We start from the raw sequence: 22366 nt of genomic DNA, 5'->3' as shown, positions 1-22366 counted from the left end.
TGAAAGCTAAATCATCATATACAAACAATTACACACAAAGAAAATCCGAAAACGCTTTCAGTTTCACATAAGTCCCTTTAATTTCTGAAGACTCTTTAATTGCATTTACATGGCAAAGATAGTTAATTTGTAAATGATATTAAATATCCATTTTTCAAATCCAAGGTAGTATTCAACTGATCTCATTCTTCTCTAACAATTTCTAATGAATTATGCAAATATATTGTGGATATATTTCATTTCTCTGTCAACAAGTCAGGGGAAATTATCAGACAACACTTTTCTTTCATAAAATAAGACAATTATCAGAAAATTAACAATTTCCATACAAATGCGTTCAATTTAAGAATTTAAATTTCGTAAAAAGTATATTATCACAGTGATGTCTGTCATTTTATGGGCACAAGTATTCGTTAATGCATCTAAAAGCATAAAGAGAAAATTGAACCAATTTCTTAAAATATGGTGTAAAACTATTAGAATAATTTACTGGCATAATAATTTACTGATTTGGATTCTACTTGTCTTCCTACGATTATGCTGATTAAAAAGCTTTTTGGCAAGAGGCACCTAACTCTTTTTTTCATTATTTCAAACAGCAACTACGAACAAGAAGTGCAAATTATACATGACCTAAAAAGCATCCAACTACTGCCCCTTCGTTCTGTTTCATGTCTATCCTGTAGTGCAAATCAGGGGAACAGTTCTTGCAAGTCATGCCGAAATAGTCTTCTCAACCAAGCAACAACAAAACCCTTAAAATCCCTAAGACAAAATACTGACCAATAGCAATTGCACTTCACATTTCACCAACAAATGGACATGGTTATGACAGTCAACAAATAAAGAGGAGGGTGATACACAGTCTTCTATACAGAAATATACCCCCCCAACAGAAACTCTACAAAAAACTAACACACAAACGATTGCACACCTTAGAGAGATGTTCTCCGTTAAGTTAAAAGGCTAATGGTAACTGACTGCTAAAAGAGCGAGGACATGACGTGATCGGCTCATGGGAATGACCTACACATATGAGCCTGGCACATTGAGTGAGATCTTCAGTGGAACATCTGCTTCCAGGAAACATTCAAAAGTAACACTGTCTGAACCGAGCCATAATTCCTGACACTAGTTGAATTTTGAATACTTTAAAGATTAATCACAGTATTTGTATTTCCACTTTCGCTTTCTTTACCTTACAGACATACAAATCTGTTCTGCATAGATTTGAAAATGTCATACAAACCAAATTTACTTATGTCCATGCCTGTCCATTACTGTCACAGGTTAAGGTGTCAGTTTGCTTCAAACAAAGTGCTTTTCAGATTGTTTATATAGCAACTGAGACACACTTCCCTTCACACCTTACAGATGTCGGAAATGGGTGGACTGTGTCTGACAATTCATGTAACTTTCCAAAACCAATAACCACATAATCACACCCACTTCACGCAACTGGCCGTCTGTGTGGAAGTGAGAAAGTAAATCTAGTTTGAACTTAGTTGAACCCTTAAGCCGTCCTTTTTTTTCCATTCCTTACATAATTCTTTACGTTTTCCTATGTACAAACAAGCACAACACTATGAATGCCATCAAAGAAAGATTGTCTGAAAGTGTGCGCTGTCATCCCCATTTCAACAATTATTGCCTCTCTATGACAGCAGGCTTTTTGAGTGTGGTGTGCTTTTGCCTTCAGATGTTCTTCGGACGACACATTGTACAAGCTAGTTCGTTTTGAGCAGACTGACACCTTAACGTTATCCATGTCATGGTTTTGGCCAACAAAGGTTCAGACTTTCCAGAAACGCAGGTTAAAATTCCACTCTGCGCTTGGAATATTTACTCATTGAGTGACAATGAAAATGATGAGATGATATTAGGTAAAATTCACAATCAAAGCAAAGCCACTATAAAGCCCATGTAAAGGTTTATTATCTTGATTAAGCCTGCACCAGAAGCAAACCCCAGACATTTCCCTTACACTCAAGCAAGCACCTCTATACATGATTAGGAGGTTAGATTAGATTCCCTTGATCTCCAACTAATAAAAAGAGCAGCACAGTGGCATTTAGTGGTGTAAGGGAGGCCTATAGGGGATGCTTCTGGACAGAGTGGACTACTTTGGGGAGCAATACCTCCTCTTCTTTTATGTCTGCCATCCTTTCTGTTTCTTCAGCTACAGGTGCAAGTCCTCTTGCAGTAAGGGCTGTGACATCTCCCTGCTTCTGTGTCTTAGTGAGGGCAGCTGTTTGAGCGTCACTTGTCTGATGTAGACCACCAGAAAGCCCACCACCAACACCACACCAAGGAGAGAACCAACAACAGGGGCGTAGGAATGCCCGTTGACCCTGGGAGGGATGCTGGGTGCGGACAGAGTTGGCTCCACAGACAGGAGGTCCTGAACGTTTAAGAGGGAGCCGTTGTTTGGTAGAGGGTGGATGGACAGGATGTGGCACATTAGAGGGTAAAGGTCAACAGAGCGCATGGAGGTCTTGACGTAATTCTGGCGAAAGGCTGGCCCACGGGCCACAAACACAGGCTGCATGCTACGTAAGGTGTTGTCATAGCCGTGGTTTCCCACTGGAGAGAGAAGACAAGAAATGTATTTGCATAAGGAGGTGCAATACTGATATTAATTATTTTTGCATTGTAGCTCCAGTTTCCACATGGCATCATTCATAGGCAGTGCTTTTTATTAGCGATTTATGTGATAGGATAAAGCTGATCTATCTGATGATTTAGTACCATCGCTGCCTCCCCCAGCTGACTGGTTACTGCTAAATCAATCACAGCAACGCACAAACAAAACTTTAAGCACAAATACATCCTCACCTTTGTTCAAAGCTTAGACTGGCTCATTGCTGCTCTGTAAATGTGTAAGTGCCATCGTGTTTCTGAGTAAGTGACGTTACTGATGTTTGTCCACCATTCTATTACATATCTCAGACAAAGATATCCTGACGTTTAATTCATTGTATGACTCAAGCCCAAAAAAGACTGGATCCTACATTTCCCATATTGCAAAAAGGCACCTTTTTTGTTTGTAAATGCCCATATCTTTCAAAATGCAGACAGGATCTACACTAGAACCACTGATATCCCACTACTCGCCCTGTAATGCACTGAGCAGCAGAGGGTGCCATTGCTTGACTAATAAAGTCAAAGTTACAAATATCAAGACAGTACCATCCAGACCTACTGCTCTCTTGTAAGTCGAACAGCTAAAGGAACAACCTTTGACAGAGTCAGCAGGTTTTCCTTCCAGCCGCAGACTTCACCGGGTCATTTTACTGATTAACAAGCCTTCAACCAGAGAGGAAGAATTAAGCAGAAAAATTAGCTGGTGTAGTCTGTGGATCCAGTGAAAAGCCCTCTGCCCTTTGTAGTACATACTTTGAGATCATTAATCTGAAGAGGAAGTGTTGGAAAAAAATACCTGCTTGAAAACTGGATTGAGAAAAATAAATGCTCTTGGAAGCGGTGTAAAAATGACCTCCAAACCCACACACAAACAAATCTGCCTTTCATTGTTAAAGGGGACCCATTATGCTCATTTCCAGCTCTATATTTTTTATTGTTGGATTCCACTTGAGCAGCTTTGCATGATTCACAGATCAAAAAACTCCTTATTTATATTATACTGGCCCTTTATAAAGCCCCTCAGTTCATCCTCTGTCTCATAACAGGCAGTCTTAGCTCCTGTCTCTTTAAGGCCCTACTCATGATGAGCCCATTCTGTTCTGATTGGCCAGCTTTCTGCTCACAGGGATTACTTCTACATACGTTTACCTCATTATTTGACACATTAGCCAATTTTAGTGTTAACATATGACATTGTAACATTACACATATGACCGAACATAAAGAAAAGCATAATAGGTCCCCTTTAATCACAGCTGGTGTAACATGAGCTTGTTTTGGTTTGAAGACTGAGAAGAATCTCCTGTGAAGCTATTAATAGAGCCAACTGAAGCTGCTGTTTAAAACAACTGAAAAAAACCTGTTTCATATGTGCAGCCACAAACTTCAATATATTGTCTCAACACAGCTTTATGAGGTGTGAAAACATACTCATGAAGGGTGCGGTCCTGTTCTGCACGATGGTCCAGCCTTCCTTGGCTTCTATGAGGATGGGCATGATCCTGGCGTTGTGTTGATAATGGAAGTGCTCGGGAATGTCTTCCTTCTTGTACACCACCATGTATGGGTTTGCATCTGCAAGCTTACTGTACACCTCTTCAAGCTTCCCTGCAAGGCAGATGATATATTTTAGGATAAGTAGCAAAAAAGCAAGAAAGTCAACATTTGAGACATTCTGTTTGTATGTATACATATGTACAACTAAGACTAATGAAAATTTGAATTTGATTCTTGATTTAAACACCATATTCACTAAAATGTACCTTCATTACATTATTAGAAAATGGTCAAATGTAACTAAATTTAATCAAGTTTCCTCATAAATTACATCAAAAACATTAGAGAAATTGTTCAACATTTTGAGGAATACATTTATATTCACTTTCTTGCAAAAGTCAGCATTTTAGCTAGGAAGTCACTGCACCCAGCCGAGAGGTACCTCCCCATTAGGGATGTCAGTTTTATTTAATTTTGTGTTCAATAGACCAACACCAATTAACTGGCAACTAACCACAGCAGTTGGTGGTCAGAGCTAGCTTGTTTGCCCTGGCTAGCTTGACTTTTAGCTCATCCTTCTCAAATTGTTTTTCACAGTAGCTCTTGATGGCATAACTTACTCGGGCGCAAGGTACCGAACTAACTCTTTCAATCCCTCGCCTTCTACCACACTGATTGGCAGCATATCAGTCTCAATCATTTGGATGTTGGCCTCAGACTGGCGAACATCACACTTTCTACGCCCGGCTAGGAGCGACATGATCTTTGACTGCGACTGCGAGCCATCCTTGGACATGGCAGCTGGGTGCTTGATCTTAATGTGGTACAGTATAGTGGTGGTACTAATAAACAATTTACATTTGACTTCATTGCCTTTCTGTAGGAAATGGTCCCATACTGAGCTTCATTTAGTGCGCTTCCTTTTTTAAACTCAGACTGCTAGCTAGCAGCAAAGCCGTTAGCGGAGTGTGAATGCAAATTAACCTATAGACCGACATGTGTAACCAGTTGAAAATATTCTCTGTGGTTAACCGAATAACAGTTAACCATTGACATCCCTACTCCCCATAAAATTGTTTTTATATAGGTTTTTGTAAGAATTAAACAAATGAGATATAACAGGTTAATTAGTGAGCTTTAGAGGTGCTGGTAGGCAGATTTTATTACCTTTGGACAGAGCCAGGCTAGCTGATTCCCTTTGCTTCCAGTCTTTGTGCTAAGTTAAGCTAACCACAGGCTCACTATAGCTTTATATTTACCATGGAGACATTAAAGTGGTATCAATCTCCTCATCTAGCTCTCAGCAAGAAAGCAAATGATATTTCCCAAAATGTCAAACTATTCCTGCTGTTGAATGTGACAGATGTTAAAAGTGATACCTTTTTTGGGCAATATTCCCACCACCGGACTCTTATCCACCCAGGTGTACAGGTCTCTGCTCACATATTCATCCAGTTCTATGATCTTATCACTGAAAAGCTGCGTCATCCCATGGTCACTGGTCACTATGAGGTTCACTTTCTCATACAGCCCGGCCTTCTTTAGCTCATTCCTGAGGAAGCCTAGCTTCTCATCAATCCCAGCGATGATTTCATCCATGAGGGAACTCTGAGGTCCCAGGATGTGCCCACTCTCATCTGGCTCCTCCCAGTACAGAACTCCAAAATCCACGGCCTCCTCTTTGGGTGCAGAGAACCACTCAATAATCCGTTCTACCCGGGTTTCAAAGGGGACTGAGGCGTTGTATGGGAGGTACTGAGTGGGGAATGTGCCATGGATCTTCACATCAGACCCCGGCCACATCGCCGCCCCGCTCCGCCCTCCAGATTTCTGGATGGTCACCCAGAGAGGCACTGCTGCCTCCCACCACCGGGAATCATAAATACTGTCCGTCTCCATGGAGAAGGACCGGTTCAAAATGGGGTCAAACATCTCATTGGCCACAATGCCATGCGTCTCAGCATACAGCCCCGTCACCAAGCTGTAGTGGTTGGGGAAGGTTTTGGTAATGTAAGCACTCTGCACCTGCTCTACTGTCACCCCTTCTACCGTGAGGTTGTGGAAGTTTGGTGTTGGGACCCGGTCAACATAATCCCAGCGGAAGCCATCAAAGGAGATGAGCAGCAGCTTGGGTCGGTCCTTCACACTTTGGGTGGTTTGCTGGTTCAAGTGATGAAGGGAGACCAGAGGCAGCAGCAGGACCCACAGGCAGACCAGAGCACTGCAGTCTCCTCGCAGCAAGCAGCCAAGCATAGTGATGGTGTGTGATGACTCAACCTAAAATCAAACACAACAACTTCTTAGGAAGAACTATGTGAGTTTGAGTAAGCAATGAACCCTACTTATCTGGAAACATATGTTCAAAAATATGTGTACACCCCTGCCAACATCCTTTTGTGAATTTTGATTCTAGGGCTATTTTGAGGGCAGCTAAGAGGGTTACGCCTCCTGGTTCCAGTTAAGAGGAATCATGTTGCTACAGCATGCAATGTTATTTTAGAAAATAGAGTGCCTCCAACTAGTGCTGCAAGTAACGATTCTTATGATTATTGTTTAATCTGCTGATAATTTTCTTGATAAATTGATCGATTTATAAAAAATAGCCATTTTTCATTTCTCAATTATAGTCCAAGGTGACATCTTCAAGTGTCTTGCTTTATCCAATCAATGGTCCAGAACCCATAGATATCAACAATCATGTATGACAAAGAAAAGCATCAAATTCTCATAACATGAGAAACTGGAATCAGAGAATAGTTGTTGATTAATTTTCTAATTGATTAATTGACTCTTAATTAAGCTCTAACTCCAACTTTTTGGTGACAGTTTGGGGAAGATGGTCCTGTTACAACATGTCAGTGTCCGGCGCACAAAGTCAGTGTCATAAAGATGTTTTTCTGAGTCCAGTGTGGAAGAATATGACTGATCCCATCACACACCGTTATGATGAACTGGAACGCTGACTGCAAGCCAGGCCAGCATCTGTAAACAACTTCGTCTCCACATAAATGCCATAGTTTGGAAATGTGATGTTCATCAATTACAAATGGCTGTAATTGTTCAGGGGTCAACCTACTTTATTAAGGTGTCCACATACTTTACTCCACACAGTGCGCTTCTTTGTCAACAAGCCGTGCAAGACACAGAAAGCCTGGCAATATTGATTATATTAAACACATTAAACAGTTAATCAACAACTATTTTGATAATCAATTACTCATTTAAGTCATCTCAAGCTAAAATTCTACATATTTGCTGCTTTTTTTCTGTTTTACATCATTATAAACTGAATTTGTTTGGGCTTTGAACTGTTGATTGAACAAAACAAGCAATTTAAATATGTCATCTTGGGTTCTGGGAACTTGTAATTGACCTTTTCAGTATTTTCTCACTTTGTATGTGTGAAATTATTAATATATTAGTTATAATAAGAATCCATCGGTTAATGAATAATGAAAACAATCAGTTGCAAAGTTGTAATATAAATGAAATACATCAGTAATGGACTCAATTTGGACTCTATCATGTTCGCAAATAACCAAGGCAATATCTAGTCTTGCCATAGGATATTATTATTATTTTGTTATCCACCTATAACATGGAGTTAGAGAGGAGCTTCTCTAAACAAAGCACTTTGGCAGAGAAACGTATTTGCTCTGGAGACATTACAGGTCAGGAGACAAGTGATGTCATTGGAAATGTGTCAGACTGTGGATATAACGACTGAAATGCATTTACACGAGCGATTTACGTGCAAATGACTTCATGACAGCCTTCTTAATAACAGTCAGACACATTAAAGATGACACAGGATCCGTATTTGAGCCCGGTGCTGCAATGCTAACAGCTAAAACACGCAGCTCTGTCCGCAACAATAAGACAGCCACACATTAGCTGCAAGTCCATTTCACATGAGTGCATTGACTGAGGCGAATTCAGAACAGAGATGAGCTTTGATGCGCAATTTCAACAAGCAAAGATATTGTGCTGTCAACAAGCTTACCTTGTTATCTGATCCCGCACTGGGCTCGCCTTGCGCTGCACACCAAAGATAAACAGCCGGACTCGTTTGTGCCCGGAGGAAGTCCCGCCTATTAACCTGCTGTATTCTCACCCTTCTGTGTGTTTATTTGCATGCGTTAACGCAAACCAGATCATATGAAGACAACAGGATGTCCAGCGTTTGCTGCAAGCGCATGCTTCGGCTTCACGGACAACCGCATCCCCCCCAAATTCACTGCGATCCACAAGCGCACAGGTCTCTATGACGTAATGTGGGATGAAGGGGGGGTGGAAGGGGGTCCGGGATTATAAATAGACATCCTGGTGTCAATCAGGTGGGAATCGTTTCACTCTAAGATTTTTAAAAATGACTCAACATTATTTTTTTCTAAATGAAATTTGTCTATGTGGTGGACAATTACATTTACAAATATATAGATTGCATATTAATAATGCTCTATTCTTAAATTGTGAACTTGCTGCTTTAATTCCGTCAGCAATTATATCTTTATAATAATGCTGAAACAGTGCAATGCTTTAGCCAGCCTGCAAATACAGTCTATGACAAACATTGTCCACAAGGTGTCAGTCAAGTCCCGTCTCAGAGTCTGGCTGCACCTTGTGTCATAAAGAAAGATGGCATCTCAATAATGTGGCTGCATGGTGAGAGTGGGACTATTTCTAACCTACTGACAAGCTTTTCCATCTCTGCAGAGAGAAAGGTCCCTTTACTAATGCGCACTGCTCAGTGCATCATTTAAATTATCTTCTATCTACAGTTTATTAGCTTTATGTCATTGCTGTCAAAGCAAAATATGATTTTCATCAATGATTATGATTGAAATATACAAAAACAACTAATAAAAAACATGGGCCTCAGGATGAGATTGTTCTCTTCTTGTTTTGCTGATTTCAAGGCCAAGAATAAAGTTAGAAACTCAATTTTGATAAAAGTCCATGAAGTGCTCAGAAAAACTAGGAAAACTGTACATCCATAATTCCATGACTACTGGGTAGCTTTATCAGCTGATGAAGATGTTGTGATATGACTGAAAGCTCCACACGCAGTCAATAAATTCACCTTGAGATGAGATTGTTTGTTCCCAACGTCAAAAATGAACAAGAATGAAGAATGAAGAGGTTAAAGTGTCAAATAGACTTTTATTTACAAAGTGGCTCTTATGTGCTGCATAGTCACACCAGTGTATGTTTGTTTATACACACAGACCATTGACTGTATATGAATATTATCTTTGTATAGAGTCAATTGCATAGATACAGACAAGTGTCAAAGAAAAAAAATGAAAAACTACATACAGGGTTTTAGGGCTCACTGAATAGTTTGAACAGGAAATCTATACAGTTGATGCTACATGTTAGTAGTGCTCTAAACCACCATTATTAAAACACCAACAGTGGGAATATCCTTTGTAAGACTGGTGTTCATCCCTGCAGTGGTTCCAGAGACAAGAATCTATGCAGAGAAGCACTGAAGCTGTTCTAGAGGCTCATGTCGGCCCAAAACCTTACCAACAATTTATGTTCGTTTATCCTTCAATTCGTCACCCATGCACAGTAAACACAAACAGAAGACTCAAATCTCATTCAGTATACACATACATACATGATTAAATATACAGATCTTGAGTTAGATGTGTAATTGTTTTAATTTAAGCCCGTTTAGTGCATAAATAAACACTAAAAGCTTCTTACTACATTTCGTAAGGAGCCCAATGCGCATACCAAGCAGATCTGATAACCCAGAGCAAGGCCATTAAGAGACTTCAACACAATGTTAAACAATCTTTAAATCTATTCTAAACCTTTCATGCAGCCTCTGGAGACATTTGAAGACTGGAGGATTGGGATCATGTTCTCTAGTCGAGTTATAACGCTGGCGTGGGAAATTCTGAATTCATTTTCAGTGACTTAACACTTTCAGATGGCCAAACAAAAGCACATTGCAGTAGTTTAATTGACAGGTAGTGAAGGAGTAAGGGTTAAGTTGGAATCAAACTTCATCCCAGGACTTGCTGCCAAATGCACTTAAGGCCCCAGAGCAAAGTATCAGGCTCATTATTTCACTGTGAGAAATCTCAGTTCATTAAAATGACAAAAAATCAGGTTCAACAACTCTTCTCCCAGGCAGTTATTTTATGTCTTGTCTATTCTTCCAAAGGTTTTCTTGTAGTAGGGTAATCAGTCATGTGACTTCTCACTTTTATGTCACACATCATCATACATGTTTAAATCGTACACATAATGCAAAACGTTGCATCATTCCAACCTTCTTTTGAGTATATTTACAGTATACTCAGTTTCATATATAAGTAATTACATAAACATGTAACATATAAGTAATTCAGCAGCTGATGTTTTGAAAAATGTGTAAATTAATTCATCTCATCCATCAGGGAACGACACATTTATAGGTTGTTATATGGTGACCTAACAGAAAATTGGCTGAGTTGTACTTTTTTTTTTTTATCATCGTGAGTGCACTTTATTGACTCAAAAGCACCCTTTCTGTCAAAATAAACAGCAAATCTACAAAAATAGGGTGAAACATGGAAAAATAAAAATGATAATATATTACAAAAAGAGAGCATCCAAATGAAAAACAACTAAAACACTGATATAATAAGTGACAAAAAGGTACAAACAGAAAACTGTTAATCCGTTATTGGTCGTATTAGTGTCACAGAACTGTTCTCAATTTGAATACAAAGTTGTTTTTTTTTAAATATTTCTTTTCAGTGTGGATTCTTTTTATTTTATGTGTTCATGGATGTATTATACATGTTCCTCATTGTGTTTTCTCTTCCATTTAGCTGACAGTGTGAATCTATGTGGGAACAGTGGAGCAGCCATTACGCTACCTGCTACTGTGTGTTCTGGGGTCGACTTCTACAACAGTTTGTGTGTATTCACGTCCATGTAGACATGAAGAGGTTTTGTTTGTTTGTGCAGGAAAGCTCTGTCTATTGTGAGATTTGTAGCTCTCTCTCCCTTTCTCTACCTATTATGATGTTACACAAGAATGTCGAGGTATTGTCTTTGTCGATTTCTTTGTAAAAAAAAAAAATGGTGTCATGGGTTTGAATGCTGATAATGGTGTGATATTTGCTTTGATGTATGCACTTAAACATGGTAGAATACAGTGAAGGCCAGAAGAGGTTCTAGATGTTCATTGTTGCAAACATAGGTAGGATTTCCATACTCATGGATGCACTGAACATTAATACAAGTTGATAAAATAATAACGTTCTTCTGGTTATAAACAAGGTTTGAACATCTGTTTCAAAAAACATTCAAATAAAACACTTTAAAATGTTTAAATAAAAATGCTATTGTGGCTTCCAGAAGTTTTCTGAATTATTAAAAATGTAAACAACAGACAAATTAGGGTTTTAACACAAACTAGTGCATGAAAAGAGGCAGCCGTCTTTAACATGTATATTCCACCGACACAGTATTGTGAAGAACAAGCTAAAACAACCATACGACCTCCATAAAAGTCATCAAACTTGCAAATGAGATTCTGAAAACACATTGTAATCTTGACACTTTATCCCCTCTTGTGTAAGTGTCTGTTTAACTGACAGAGACTTTGTGACTCGTGAATTTAGTTGCATGGCACAGTCGAAGCAATAATTGCTATGTACAAACAGACTGTGCACACTTTGTAAAGGGTAAGGCTAGGGTCATGGTTAGGGTTATGGTTAGGGCAAAATAAAAAAAAATAAAAAAAACAGGCACCTGTGCCGTACACAGGGTTGGGATTAATTTTACAAAAGGAAACAGAGTTGCTGTTGCACTGAGAGGGTCACTTTGGGCTAAACAGAGAGACATTTTTGGGACTCTGGAGTCAATCTGAGGTGATGTTAGGCCTTATTAGGGTTGTCAGCTGAGCTTTCATCTTGGTAAAAGTAGGTGATTTACAGTATTTGCTAGGGATGCACAGATCTGATGTGCTGGATCAGTGTCTGTGCCAGTACTGACTTTATGAGGTGGATCGCAAGTATCGGCCATGAAGTGTCCAATCCACATTAAATACAGTTTCTTAGTCACTATCATCATTCAATTCAATTCAGTTCAAGTCAATACCTTATTGCCATTTCAACAAGTTGATTGGAATTTGGAGCAGAGCGGCTCAAAATACAATACAGTCCATGCATATCATTTCTTTCATACCCGATAATGATAAAAAAGTACACAAGTAAGCCGTAAAAGGTAAAAAGAAACAAGAGTAAAATATTCCCACTCCCCGTCCTGACCTCAGTCATTACATACCACCCTAATCACAGACATAGATTAAAAAGGACAGTGTTTCCGCTATCAGTTACATTCATTCAGTCGCGTCAGTTTTTAGTGCCACAGCAATGCCTGACCTCATGTTACCTTAGTTGGAAAAATATTCCAGTTATGCATTTAGCTACACACTTTAAACGTGAGAAAAAAAGGAGAACACTTGTATCGGATCCGTACTTGGCATTAGCAGATACCCTGAGTTCAGGTATCTGAATTGGTATCTGGAGAGAAAAGGTCAGATTAGTTCATCACTAGAGAAGTATTTGTACATGAGAGTTCACTTTTAAAGAAATATAAGAATTTATCTGAAATGATTATTATGCAAAAGACAATATAGGTACCAGAAAAAGACATTACACATATTAACACATTATGTCCTGGTCAAAGAACTTTGGCTCCTTTATGGTGTTATTAGAGTTAATATGTACATTTTATTCTGACTTCTCTGGGTATTCCTAGTCCTGGTAGAAAGACACAGAAAGAAGCACTGCAGCAGATTAAACGGGGTACTATGTACTTTTCAGTACACCTGTTTGATATTCTGATATTTTACACACTGATAAAATTTTATATAGATTTATAGGGGCCTTATTCATTGCATTGTTTTATTCTCTGAACTCTCATGTTCCCAAAGGAGTGCTGTGACAGGCTATTTGATGTGCAAGAATGTGGTATATGATTTCTCTAGTTTTTTCAGCATGGGAAAACCCTACAAGACACAATGCCCGCCAGCTTTTCTGGAGCTCGTCTATTGTGCCATAGTGCCCGTTTTTCTGGTCCTTTGTGTTTTATTTACAACAATCTCTCTCACATCCTACATTACCCAGATCCACCGAGAGCTGGCCCCGCTTTCATTGGCCTGTCTCCACTTTCCCTTTCAGCCATCGCAGTCCAGGGGGATCTGCGCACAAAGAGCGCGTAGCCAATCACAGGTGAGCTCTGATGAATCTCAGCCAATGCCCGTGACCCTCTTATTTACATAGAGACGGGATCAGCCAATCGGGAGTCAGCACAGGAGAGGATTTTGACCCCTCTACCCAATGGCAGCGTGAGGTATAGAGTTTTGGGGAGTGCATATAATCAACATATTATCGAAGGTGCTTAGATATCGATCCTGTATTTCGAGGTAGTTCAAAATCTCCTCTCTTGGACCTGCGGGTTTGGCCATAATTTTCCTGTGCTTGGTGGGGAATAACACACGCGTAAAATGCCGAAGAGAAAGGTGAGTGTCGTTCCTGCCATCCAGTTCACTTCACTGTAGTTTTCTGCTCTTGCATTTGAGGAAAATAGCGGTGCGCGATTATGTGGCGACGTCGAGGCAGGTGAGGTGATGCCAAAGTTTGAGGAAGCGTCTTCTCGCCCGCAACCTTTCAGGTGTATTTAACACGTCTTTGCTTGAACAGGAGATATTCCCTCAGTAGTATTTAATGTTTTTACACTGTAATTCTGCCTGTGTTCATCTCAATGGCCGTTCTTGTGGTCGTTTTATTTGCCACTTCCCTGTCCACGGTGCGCACTGGTGAATGTCAGAGGGACCCGCCGGATGGATGGATGCGTAAATCCCGTAGGAGACGTGCGTGATGATAATTCTTCTAGGCGCGTTTCACGCATATATGAGACTTATCTATTCTGGATAATGTTTAATCTAACAGCGAAAAAAAAGAAGAAAAAAAAACATTGACCAGCTGTCTCATTTTGAGTCTCTAGCGGTGATGAATGTGGGCGCCAAGCCGATTGAACAAACCCATATCCAGGAGAGAAAGGAATAAAGAAAGAGAGGATCAGAGACAATTGCTGCTGTGTTAAAAAGAGACCGTGACACCACCTAAACAGCATTGCACGACGAGCTCTAGTGCATTGTATCAGTGCATACATGGAACCTGGCTTTTCTACCACCTAAAAACTGCCATTGTCTGCGCAGATTCGCCTTTGAGGACAGAGAATGGGGGGCCTCTAGGGGCGGAGGTCGCCCACATGCAAATGATGCGATTGCCAACCTGCAGGCTAAACCAACACCGAACTCTCCCGTGCACTGTCCTTACCCACCTGCAGCCTAAATAAAAAAATATAATAATGAATAATGTCTGATTATCTAAATGAAGGCTGGCAGCTCTCCCGGCGTCTTGTTATTAGGCAGGAACCGCGTCTTGCGTAAATGAGTCCATGTTTATATTCCAATTATTCTTTGGGGAGCTCAGTTCTTGGCATGTAAGCAAGATGCCTTCATTAACATGGAACCAGGGAGCTCTCAGCATCGTCAACATCCGTGGACGCAGATCATATGATATTGCAACTGGCACATGAGCAGCAACAAATCATTTCTGAGCAGTTAGATTATGATCATGATTAGATTATGAGAAATCTAAGTTAGGACCAATTGATTATTTCTTTAATTTTACACAAAATAAAATAAAATAAATACATCATTTATTTTGAGTGATGAAATTGAAGACATTTGAAATTCTAATAAATCTTTGTAATGTGCATAAATGAATGAAAAAAAACATCCTAATAGGCTAGTAAATCAGTAAATCAAGTATAGGAAAGTATATGAAAGGGCTTGTTATGTTTGTATGACGTTATCCCATGTACAGGACTTTTAAACTCTGTTTTGAGTGTTACACATTTATTACGTTACTATATTTGTGAATGAGATTTCTGTTCAAGACATTTATCTGAAAAAAAAAGAGCCTCCGACACTTCAGTTTCTAATCTTTACACCTTTTTTCGAAGCTAAACACTTGGTGTTTTGCATTATTCTTCTGTATAATTCACCCTACATCTGTATTTTATCTCACGGAAAAGATACAGAACAGTGTAAACCCTGGTGAACCAAATTTAATTTCTTATTGATTGAAGAAATATATGAAAACAACAAGAAATCACAAAATCCTTCACTGTAGGGGGTCATATGCTGTGTGTGTGTGAGTGCGGATGGATGGGAGGCTGACTTGTGGATGTGCACCTGCACACTCGCTCTGTTAACAGTCTCTCTATTCCTCTGTTGCATCCTCTATAGTCTCCAGAGGGTCCAGAGGGCAAGGAGGCCCCCAAAGTCACAAAACAAGAGGTAAATGTTGCTAGTGTGTTTGTGTGCTGTGCGTGGGCGTGCAGGCGTATGTTTGGATGCTGTGTTTTTTTCTACTAAAAGTGTGTGTTAATGTGTGTGTGTGTGTGTGTGTGTGTGTGTGTGAGTAAGTGAGAGTAGACTCAAGACAGGTTAATGATTAGGACACTTGTAGCAGTCACCAAGCAGATCAGCTCAAGATCAGCCCGCAAAGGTACAACTGATATCTGTCTCTCTCTCTGTCACTGTCTCTCTCTCTCCCTCTCTCTCTCTCTCTCTCTCTCTCTCTCTCTATATCTCTCTCTCTCTTGTTGATCATCTCTTGCTCCGGTAGCCCACCAGAAGGTCAGAGAGATTGTCAGCGGTAAGTTTCCGTTCTCCCCGTCCCTGTCTTCACCTCTGTCACTGTCCTCTCCTTCCTCTCCCTGCCTTCCTTCGTCCCGCCTCAACCACCTAAAAGGCTCAGTCAGTCTTGTGGGCATAATAAGTGTCATATTACCAAGGCTCAGAGTAAAGTCCTCACCCAGTTTATGGATTTGATCAAGGCAATCAGTATTTACAAATTCCATAAACGTGCTCTCTGAGGATTGTGTCTGGCTTGGTATGCATGTCTTTTCTCTGTTGTCTTTGTCCATTCTCAGTCTGGTCTGTTGCAACACCTTGTTGATGTGTAGGGCTGCATGATATTGTATCTTATGTTAAAATATTGTTATATTGGTATCAAGGTAAAAGTAACCAAAAATCATGGAAAATGTCCAATTTGCATCCAAACTTATAGTAACTAGAAAACATATCAGTATGATTACATTTTTAATCTATGATCATGCAGCTTTACCATGCAGGCCATGCGTTTCTATCTGTGTTGTACTTTGCATGTTGAACCCATCTGCATTGAGTCTTTGCACATTTGCATGTGTACTTTAAGCTTTTAACGCAACACTTTTCAGGAAATCACTACGTAAACATGCTATCAGTGAATCTTTGCATGTTCCCTCATGTGATATTTCCCTGTGGAACTCATTTAAAGTGACTTTTAATCAACTAGCACTGATATCCTGTTGACACAATTTGTGCTGCATGACAAAAATAAAAATAAAGGTACTTTCTTTATTGTTTTCCAAATTCTGAAAACGGACATATAATTGTAAATGCTCACCACCCCCGGTCAGAGGATAATTTACTCAGTGTCTTTCATTTATCGTATCATGTGCAGAGTGGCAGTGATTTCTAAAGAAAAACAAGAGATATTCTGAGAAAAAAATCACATGATTTAATTTTGTCACAGCTTAGTTAGCTCGTGGCTTCAGGGTAACATGGTCCACACTCTGCAGCCTAGAAAAACTGCAGTAAACTTGCTCATACTGAGTGGCCAGAATTTAATCTCCAATCTGATACAGCCGTTGTACAGTGGTCTGAGGTCAGTTCACATTAAATAGAGATAGATATTTAAAACTGTATTGATTGAGGATATATTCAGATCCCACTGCTTTGGCAAATCAGTAGGAATACTTGAGTAGTATTAAAAATGTATTCCAGCACAGTCTCAAGTGTTTTCTGCAGTGCTAATTTTCTAAGCAGTTGCTCTTGTGGCTAAAAACATCAGTGCTGTAAAGGCTCTGTGAACTGTAAGTGTACAAAGGAGAGATTTCTTTAGGGGGGGGGGACTGAAGATGAACTAATATTGCTCCAAAAACTGTGGACTGTGAGCTTGGTCAGTCCTAACTGGCTTCTGTCTAATCTGCAGAAGCCTGCCCCTCCCAAGCCTGAGGTCAAGCCCAAGAAAGCCGTCGTCAAGGTAAAGAACACACACACAAAGAAAAATCCTGCAATCATTTTTTTATATCCCTATAAATTTGCAACAGTCTGAGGCACGCCGTTGCCCCTTACTACTACTTTATGTGCACAATCAAGGCCGCTGGATGTGAAAAACACTCACATGCCAACATACTTAAAAGCTACACCTGCAGGGTTGATTATTTTCCTTCCAAAAATGTAGGAATTTATTGGTATTTATTTTTAACATCAAAGTTCTGGTAAAAAAAAAAAAGATAATAATATTATTTGAAGCACAAACATTCTTTAGTTTCACTATTAACTGATGATATGATAAACGTTCTCTTTCTTCTCTGTTGTGGGAGACATATTCAGAGCTGTGCTCTCCACCAGAGGATCTTATTACTGTAGGCTGTGTAAACATTGTCATCTTGCAAGCAGGAAACAGAAGAATATCAACTTTTTTTAACACTAAAGATTGTTAATATCTGGGTTGCAATCAGTTTCACCGGGTACCCCACTTTATCTGGGTATTTCAAAAACAATGATTGTTACACAGATGAAAGATAATTTTCGAGGGCATTCAGAGAACATTTTTCCACATGTGATGATACCATCATTTCGTTTTTTAATACAGTTGTATGTTCTTATTTCTTCAACGCAGAAGGTGGCCGATGATAAGGGGGCAAAGCCAAAGAAAGGAGGTCCTAAGGGCAAGAGGGACGACGGCCCCGCCCAGAACGGAGACACCAAGACCAATGAGGTATGAGGAGGGAAAACTGGGGAAAAATCACATCCTTTAAAGTAGAAAATGTACATTCAGTCGGACACAGACAAGAAAATAACAATCTTTATTCCATTATTGTGTCAATGTGTGTATAAATATACACATACATACACATGAAACTCACCTATATTCCTCTATAAACCACTGCATAACCACATCTGTTTCCTACCACTAACACACACCTCTTTCCACTCACACATTTGCACGCCTACACACACACACACACACACACACACACACACACACACACACACACACACACAGATCTACGTGTCTCGTCCGTCTGTCAGTGTGTCTTCCATCAGAAGCACGGCTCCCTCCTTGATGTCAGTGAGAGGGCAGTGTGAGACAGTCAGAGTTAAGGGTATGGCCGAGCGTTTCTAATCCGTCTTTGGTGTGTGTGTGTGTGTGTGTGTGTGTGTGTGAGCACTAACACATTACTTCACAGCAATTGTACAGTAATTGAGCAAACATTTACCCAGTGTGCTTTGCAGTGCTGTGTATATTAGAGTATTTGAGAGAGAAAGTGAGAATGAAAGAGACCGCAGCGAGAGAGAGAGAGAGAGAGAGAGAGAGAGAGTGAAGAAGTGAGGATGTGTGGCATTTTTCTCACTGTGTGCAGTGAAGTGGGCCAAGGACAACTTTTTGCACAGGAAGCAGGAAGGTTCAGTGCTGCTCACAGAGCTGTGATGTGAGAGGTGATTGGCTCACTGTGTTTGTAGACAGCTGGCTCCACCAGTAGACAGACAGAGGAAATAGACAAGAGATGCTTAGTGAGATCACACCAGCCGGATTTGATTCCCCTGTTGAGCTAATGTTGATTGATGGAGACACTAGAACAGCAGGAGTCATGGGTTTAAGTTAGAGCTTTTTTTTTTATAGCAGTTTGTTAAAAAGATCTTGGATTTGGAGGTACAAACATCAGCATTTAGAATAGCAGAATGTAAGAAAGCACACTTCTGTGCTGATAAAGTGTGTATTTATCAAGTAAGCCAATTTTGTAACAAACAAGATTTTCAAATCATGATCACAGTGCTCAGCTGGCAGCTTGAAGCCGGGCCAGTCGGAGAACTATGGTGAGTGGTCGCATTTCAATTCCCAAAGCTTGTAAACACCTGCTTCACCCAGGCTTTTTAGATCTCAAATTAAAGGATCATTTCACTAAATCACAACAACATATTTTCTCACTTAACTGTAGTGGTATTTAGCCATGCAGATAGTTTCATTTTGAGAAGTTTTGTTTATACTCATCAAAAATGACTCAGGTTCATTGTGAACTTTCATTTTTGGAACTACTAAGAAGTAGTCCCAGAGAAAACTGAGATGTCTTTTTTCTATGAAGCTAGAGCCAGGAGACGGTTAGCTTAGCATATAGACTGGAAGTAGCTGGAAACAGCTAGCAGGTGTTGGTAGATGGACTTAATTAACTTTGGGGCAGAGCCAGGCTAGTTGTTTGCCCGTTTCCAGTATTTATGCTAAGCTAAGCTAACCATACTTAGCATACAAACAAAAGAGTGGTATCTTTTCATCTACCTCTCAGAGAGTAAGTGAGTAAATGTATTTCCCAAAATTTCAATCTATTACTTTAAGTATGATTCAGAAGTTATATTGACCTTTTTCTTTCCACAAGTGTATTTAAAGAAGAGTTCAGGTTAAAAAATTTTATATTTACAGAACAGTTGCTGTGTGCTGTGTGTGTGTGCTTTTTTCAAGTAGCAGATTTATTTAGTTGTCTGGATTACTTTGCTTAGGAAAACCCAAAACCCCTTTAAATCTGGAACATATAGGCAGATGCAGAGTTATCTAGATAACTCAGCATACATCCTCCTTGGAACAGACGCATCGCTCGTAAACCACAGACAGTCAGGTAAGTGGCACATTCATCCAGTTCATCCAGAGCTCATGTTTCAGCAAAGGAGAACACCTTTCATCTTTCAGCTGCTTAAAGGCTGATTTGGTCACATGCAGAATGAGTTTGGACTTAAACCCAAAGTGAATTCCTGCTGAGCCGTGGCAGATCAAAACAAGCATAGAGAGAAAGTTGTGTGATGGCTTATTTGGACTCCATCTGTAGTGAGAATGGTGGTAACGCATCCATCTGTGTGTAACTCTCTCCCCTCATCTCCCCTCCAGGTAACTGAAGCAGCAGAGGAGGCGACTGAGGAGAAGGCGTAAAAGACACGGGCGACTTGTCCCCCTCTGACTACATGGCAGCAAAGCATCTTTTTTTACTGACGATTTTTGTACCATGCTGAATTTTTTTTAGACTTGTGATAGTAGAGATGGACAACCAGCAGCCCCATCCCATAATGTTCACACACTACCTACAAAATGTTTTTGCTTGATTCCCTTCCCTCCTCCATTGTGTATTGCTAGGGACTGAAGTGGTATGTTTTTATTAGACAGCTGCAAATGTTCTTCATCCTGCCTGAAGGGGGCCGTAAATATGACTGTTATGATCTCTAAAAACCAGCTCTGCCTATATTTGTAGTTATACTTTTCTACAAAAGATGATCATTACTATTGGCTCTCTGATAATAATGAGGAGATGCTTCAGTTTCCCCTGCCCCTCCACACCTCCCTCCCCCCCCGGATGGTAAAGGTGAAGATTTGTAGATGCGTGTCAGCAGTTTGAGTGCAGAGCTAGAAGAAACCAGGCTAAAAGCGGGTTCATAGTCACCATGGAGAACATCTGCAGCTTTTTAAAAATGTTTGTCTCTAGAATCACGACCACTGTGTTTCCCATAGCTCCTTTTGTATGTGTGTGCTGGAGTGAATGTGTTGATGGGTCTCTGTGTTTGACTTTGTTAACTTTGCCCCCCTGCCCCCAACCCCCCACCCCACTCCCTCCCTTTCTTTTTCCCCCCCCAAAACGCCTTGTCCTGCAGCAGAGTGACATAGCAATAATGAGTGGTGCTTCTGTTCTAGACGGCTCTATTGGCTTTGGACCCTCTGGGCTTCTCTGAATTTCATCCTGTTGGAAGAATATTTTGAAATAAAAGAAAAAGTTGATGTCATGTGGGAGTTGTGTTTCTGTCGGTCTACTTACTTTTTGGTGAATAAAGCTACTGTGTGTGCAGAATTAACTTTTCCATGATACTTTTTAGAACAAAAATCATTTCAAGGGAATTTGCATGTATATTTTCCTCGTTAGCGAGACAACAAGTCCACAGTTGTTAGTACACCTACACCTGCTTTTTTACTGTAGTTGGGAAAACTCAGGTAAATCCAGTAAAGCTATTTGCACCTGTGTGAGTTTAATGTGTCCACTAGCTGTATTCGAGAGCTCCTTTTCAATGTATTCATGTTTAGAGTTATTTTTTTACACCAACACAAAGCAAGCACTGTGTGTCTGTGTATATCTTTGTGTGTGTGCGAGGTCGCCAGGGGCACGTGGCTGTGTTAAATACAACTGCTGTGTCAGGAAGTGAAAGGTCAGCATTTGCCAGAGTGGTGGGACCGATGAGACCATACGGTCTCTTCATTGCGGGACAAGCCATCACTCACACTTTTGGACCAATGACCGGTTCCCTTTTTTTAACATGTGGAGGTGTGGAGTGATGATGTCTGGATTACCACAAATACTGAAGAGGCCATTTAAAATGTATTATCAGGAGCTGCTTTTGATATGATGTAACAGCAGTGGGAGTGAGAAGCTCTACATTGCATCAGTCCTGATTCCACAAATACTTTAGACAAGTTATTTTTTCAAAAATGGAAAATCCACCATTCAGATGATGTGACCTTTTAACCCCACACTCCAAATAGCTGAATCTAGGAAAAAAGCTGCACGGGTACGATATCGATGATTAAAATCAATCAGCAACAAACAATTCTGTAGCTATAAGAAGATGATAAAAAAGTTTACAGCACAAAAAAACTCTTGAAAAAGCTACAAGGGCAGTATAATCAGGGTTGATACGAGCTATAACCTGACAGTGAAGCAGGAGCATAAAGACTTATACCTTTCTGAATCCTTAACACGGAGGAAATAACAGTTTCATCTAACCAGATCTCCAAACCTTTCAGCAATTCTCACAGTATATGTACAGTATAACAAGTTTGGTGAGGTGTGGATTTATTTGGTCAAGGATAATTAAACATGTCAAACTATTATGAGGTGCAACTGTAATTAAGGTAATCTTTATGACTCATAAATTCAGGCGGGTGGTTATATACCAATGGACTATGTGTTAGTTCAGACAAGCTCAAAGCAGGTCAGTGGTCTTGTGTCTGGTCACTTATAATCAACAAATGACTGTTCATGTTTTAGGAAGAGAGAATGT

The 22366-nt window shown here is 40.0% G+C and overlaps 2 protein-coding genes across 3 annotated transcripts; one reads left to right on the top strand and one right to left on the bottom strand.

Annotated features, from left to right (window-relative positions):
- Positions 1-61: 61 nt before the first annotated feature.
- On the bottom strand, positions 62-8389 carry enpp5 (ectonucleotide pyrophosphatase/phosphodiesterase 5). Its single transcript, XM_042390729.1, has 4 exons — positions 8144-8389; positions 5520-6417; positions 4075-4251; positions 62-2583 (listed from the first exon to the last, which is right to left on the bottom strand). Exons 2-4 carry the CDS (start codon positions 6391-6393, stop codon positions 2180-2182), a joined length of 1455 nt encoding a protein of 484 aa, XP_042246663.1. The 5' UTR covers positions 6394-6417; positions 8144-8389; the 3' UTR covers positions 62-2179.
- Positions 8390-13477: 5088 nt separating this feature from the next.
- On the top strand, positions 13478-21097 carry hmgn3 (high mobility group nucleosomal binding domain 3). 2 transcript variants are annotated; one of them, XM_042390731.1, is made up of 9 exons: positions 13478-13675; positions 15473-15523; positions 15855-15884; positions 17265-17315; positions 17958-18056; positions 18345-18444; positions 19114-19156; positions 19832-19947; positions 20214-21097. In XM_042390731.1, the coding sequence occupies exons 1-9, from the start codon at positions 13661-13663 to the stop codon at positions 20219-20221; spliced, it is 513 nt and encodes a 170-aa protein (XP_042246665.1). In that variant the 5' UTR covers positions 13478-13660; the 3' UTR covers positions 20222-21097. The 2 variants fall into 2 exon arrangements, with proteins under 2 accessions (XP_042246665.1, XP_042246664.1); XM_042390730.1 differs by lacking the exons at positions 18345-18444; positions 19114-19156; positions 19832-19947 and having other exon boundaries at positions 13496-13675.
- Positions 21098-22366: the final 1269 nt, after the last annotated feature.

The sequence above is a fragment of the Thunnus maccoyii genome, chromosome 17 (genome assembly GCF_910596095.1).
Source record: "Thunnus maccoyii chromosome 17, fThuMac1.1, whole genome shotgun sequence".
In the NCBI taxonomy this organism is placed as follows: Eukaryota; Metazoa; Chordata; class Actinopteri; order Scombriformes; family Scombridae; genus Thunnus; species Thunnus maccoyii.
The sequence above is the reverse complement of the archived record's forward strand: the minus strand, read 5'-3'. Positions and strand labels throughout refer to the sequence as shown.

What these genes read in the sequence shown, in the direction of transcription:
- enpp5 (XM_042390729.1), bottom strand. Translation starts at nt 6,393, where the DNA reads ATGCTTGGCTGCTTGCTGCGAGGAGACTGCAGTGCTCTGGTCTGCCTG. An exon ending in GGGAATATTGCCCAAAAAAG is followed by an intron (nt 4,252 to 5,519) that starts GTATCACTTTTA and finishes TCTGCCTTGCAG; the next exon opens with GGAAGCTTGAAGAGGTGTAC. An exon ending in CAGGACCGCACCCTTCATGA is followed by an intron (nt 2,584 to 4,074) that starts GTATGTTTTCAC and finishes TTCTCTCTCCAG; the next exon opens with TGGGAAACCACGGCTATGAC.
- hmgn3 (XM_042390731.1), top strand. An exon ending in GGTCAGAGAGATTGTCAGCG is followed by an intron (nt 15,885 to 17,264) that starts GTAAGTTTCCGT and finishes TCTAATCTGCAG; the next exon opens with AAGCCTGCCCCTCCCAAGCC. An exon ending in GGGCCAGTCGGAGAACTATG is followed by an intron (nt 19,157 to 19,831) that starts GTGAGTGGTCGC and finishes TACTTTGCTTAG; the next exon opens with GAAAACCCAAAACCCCTTTA.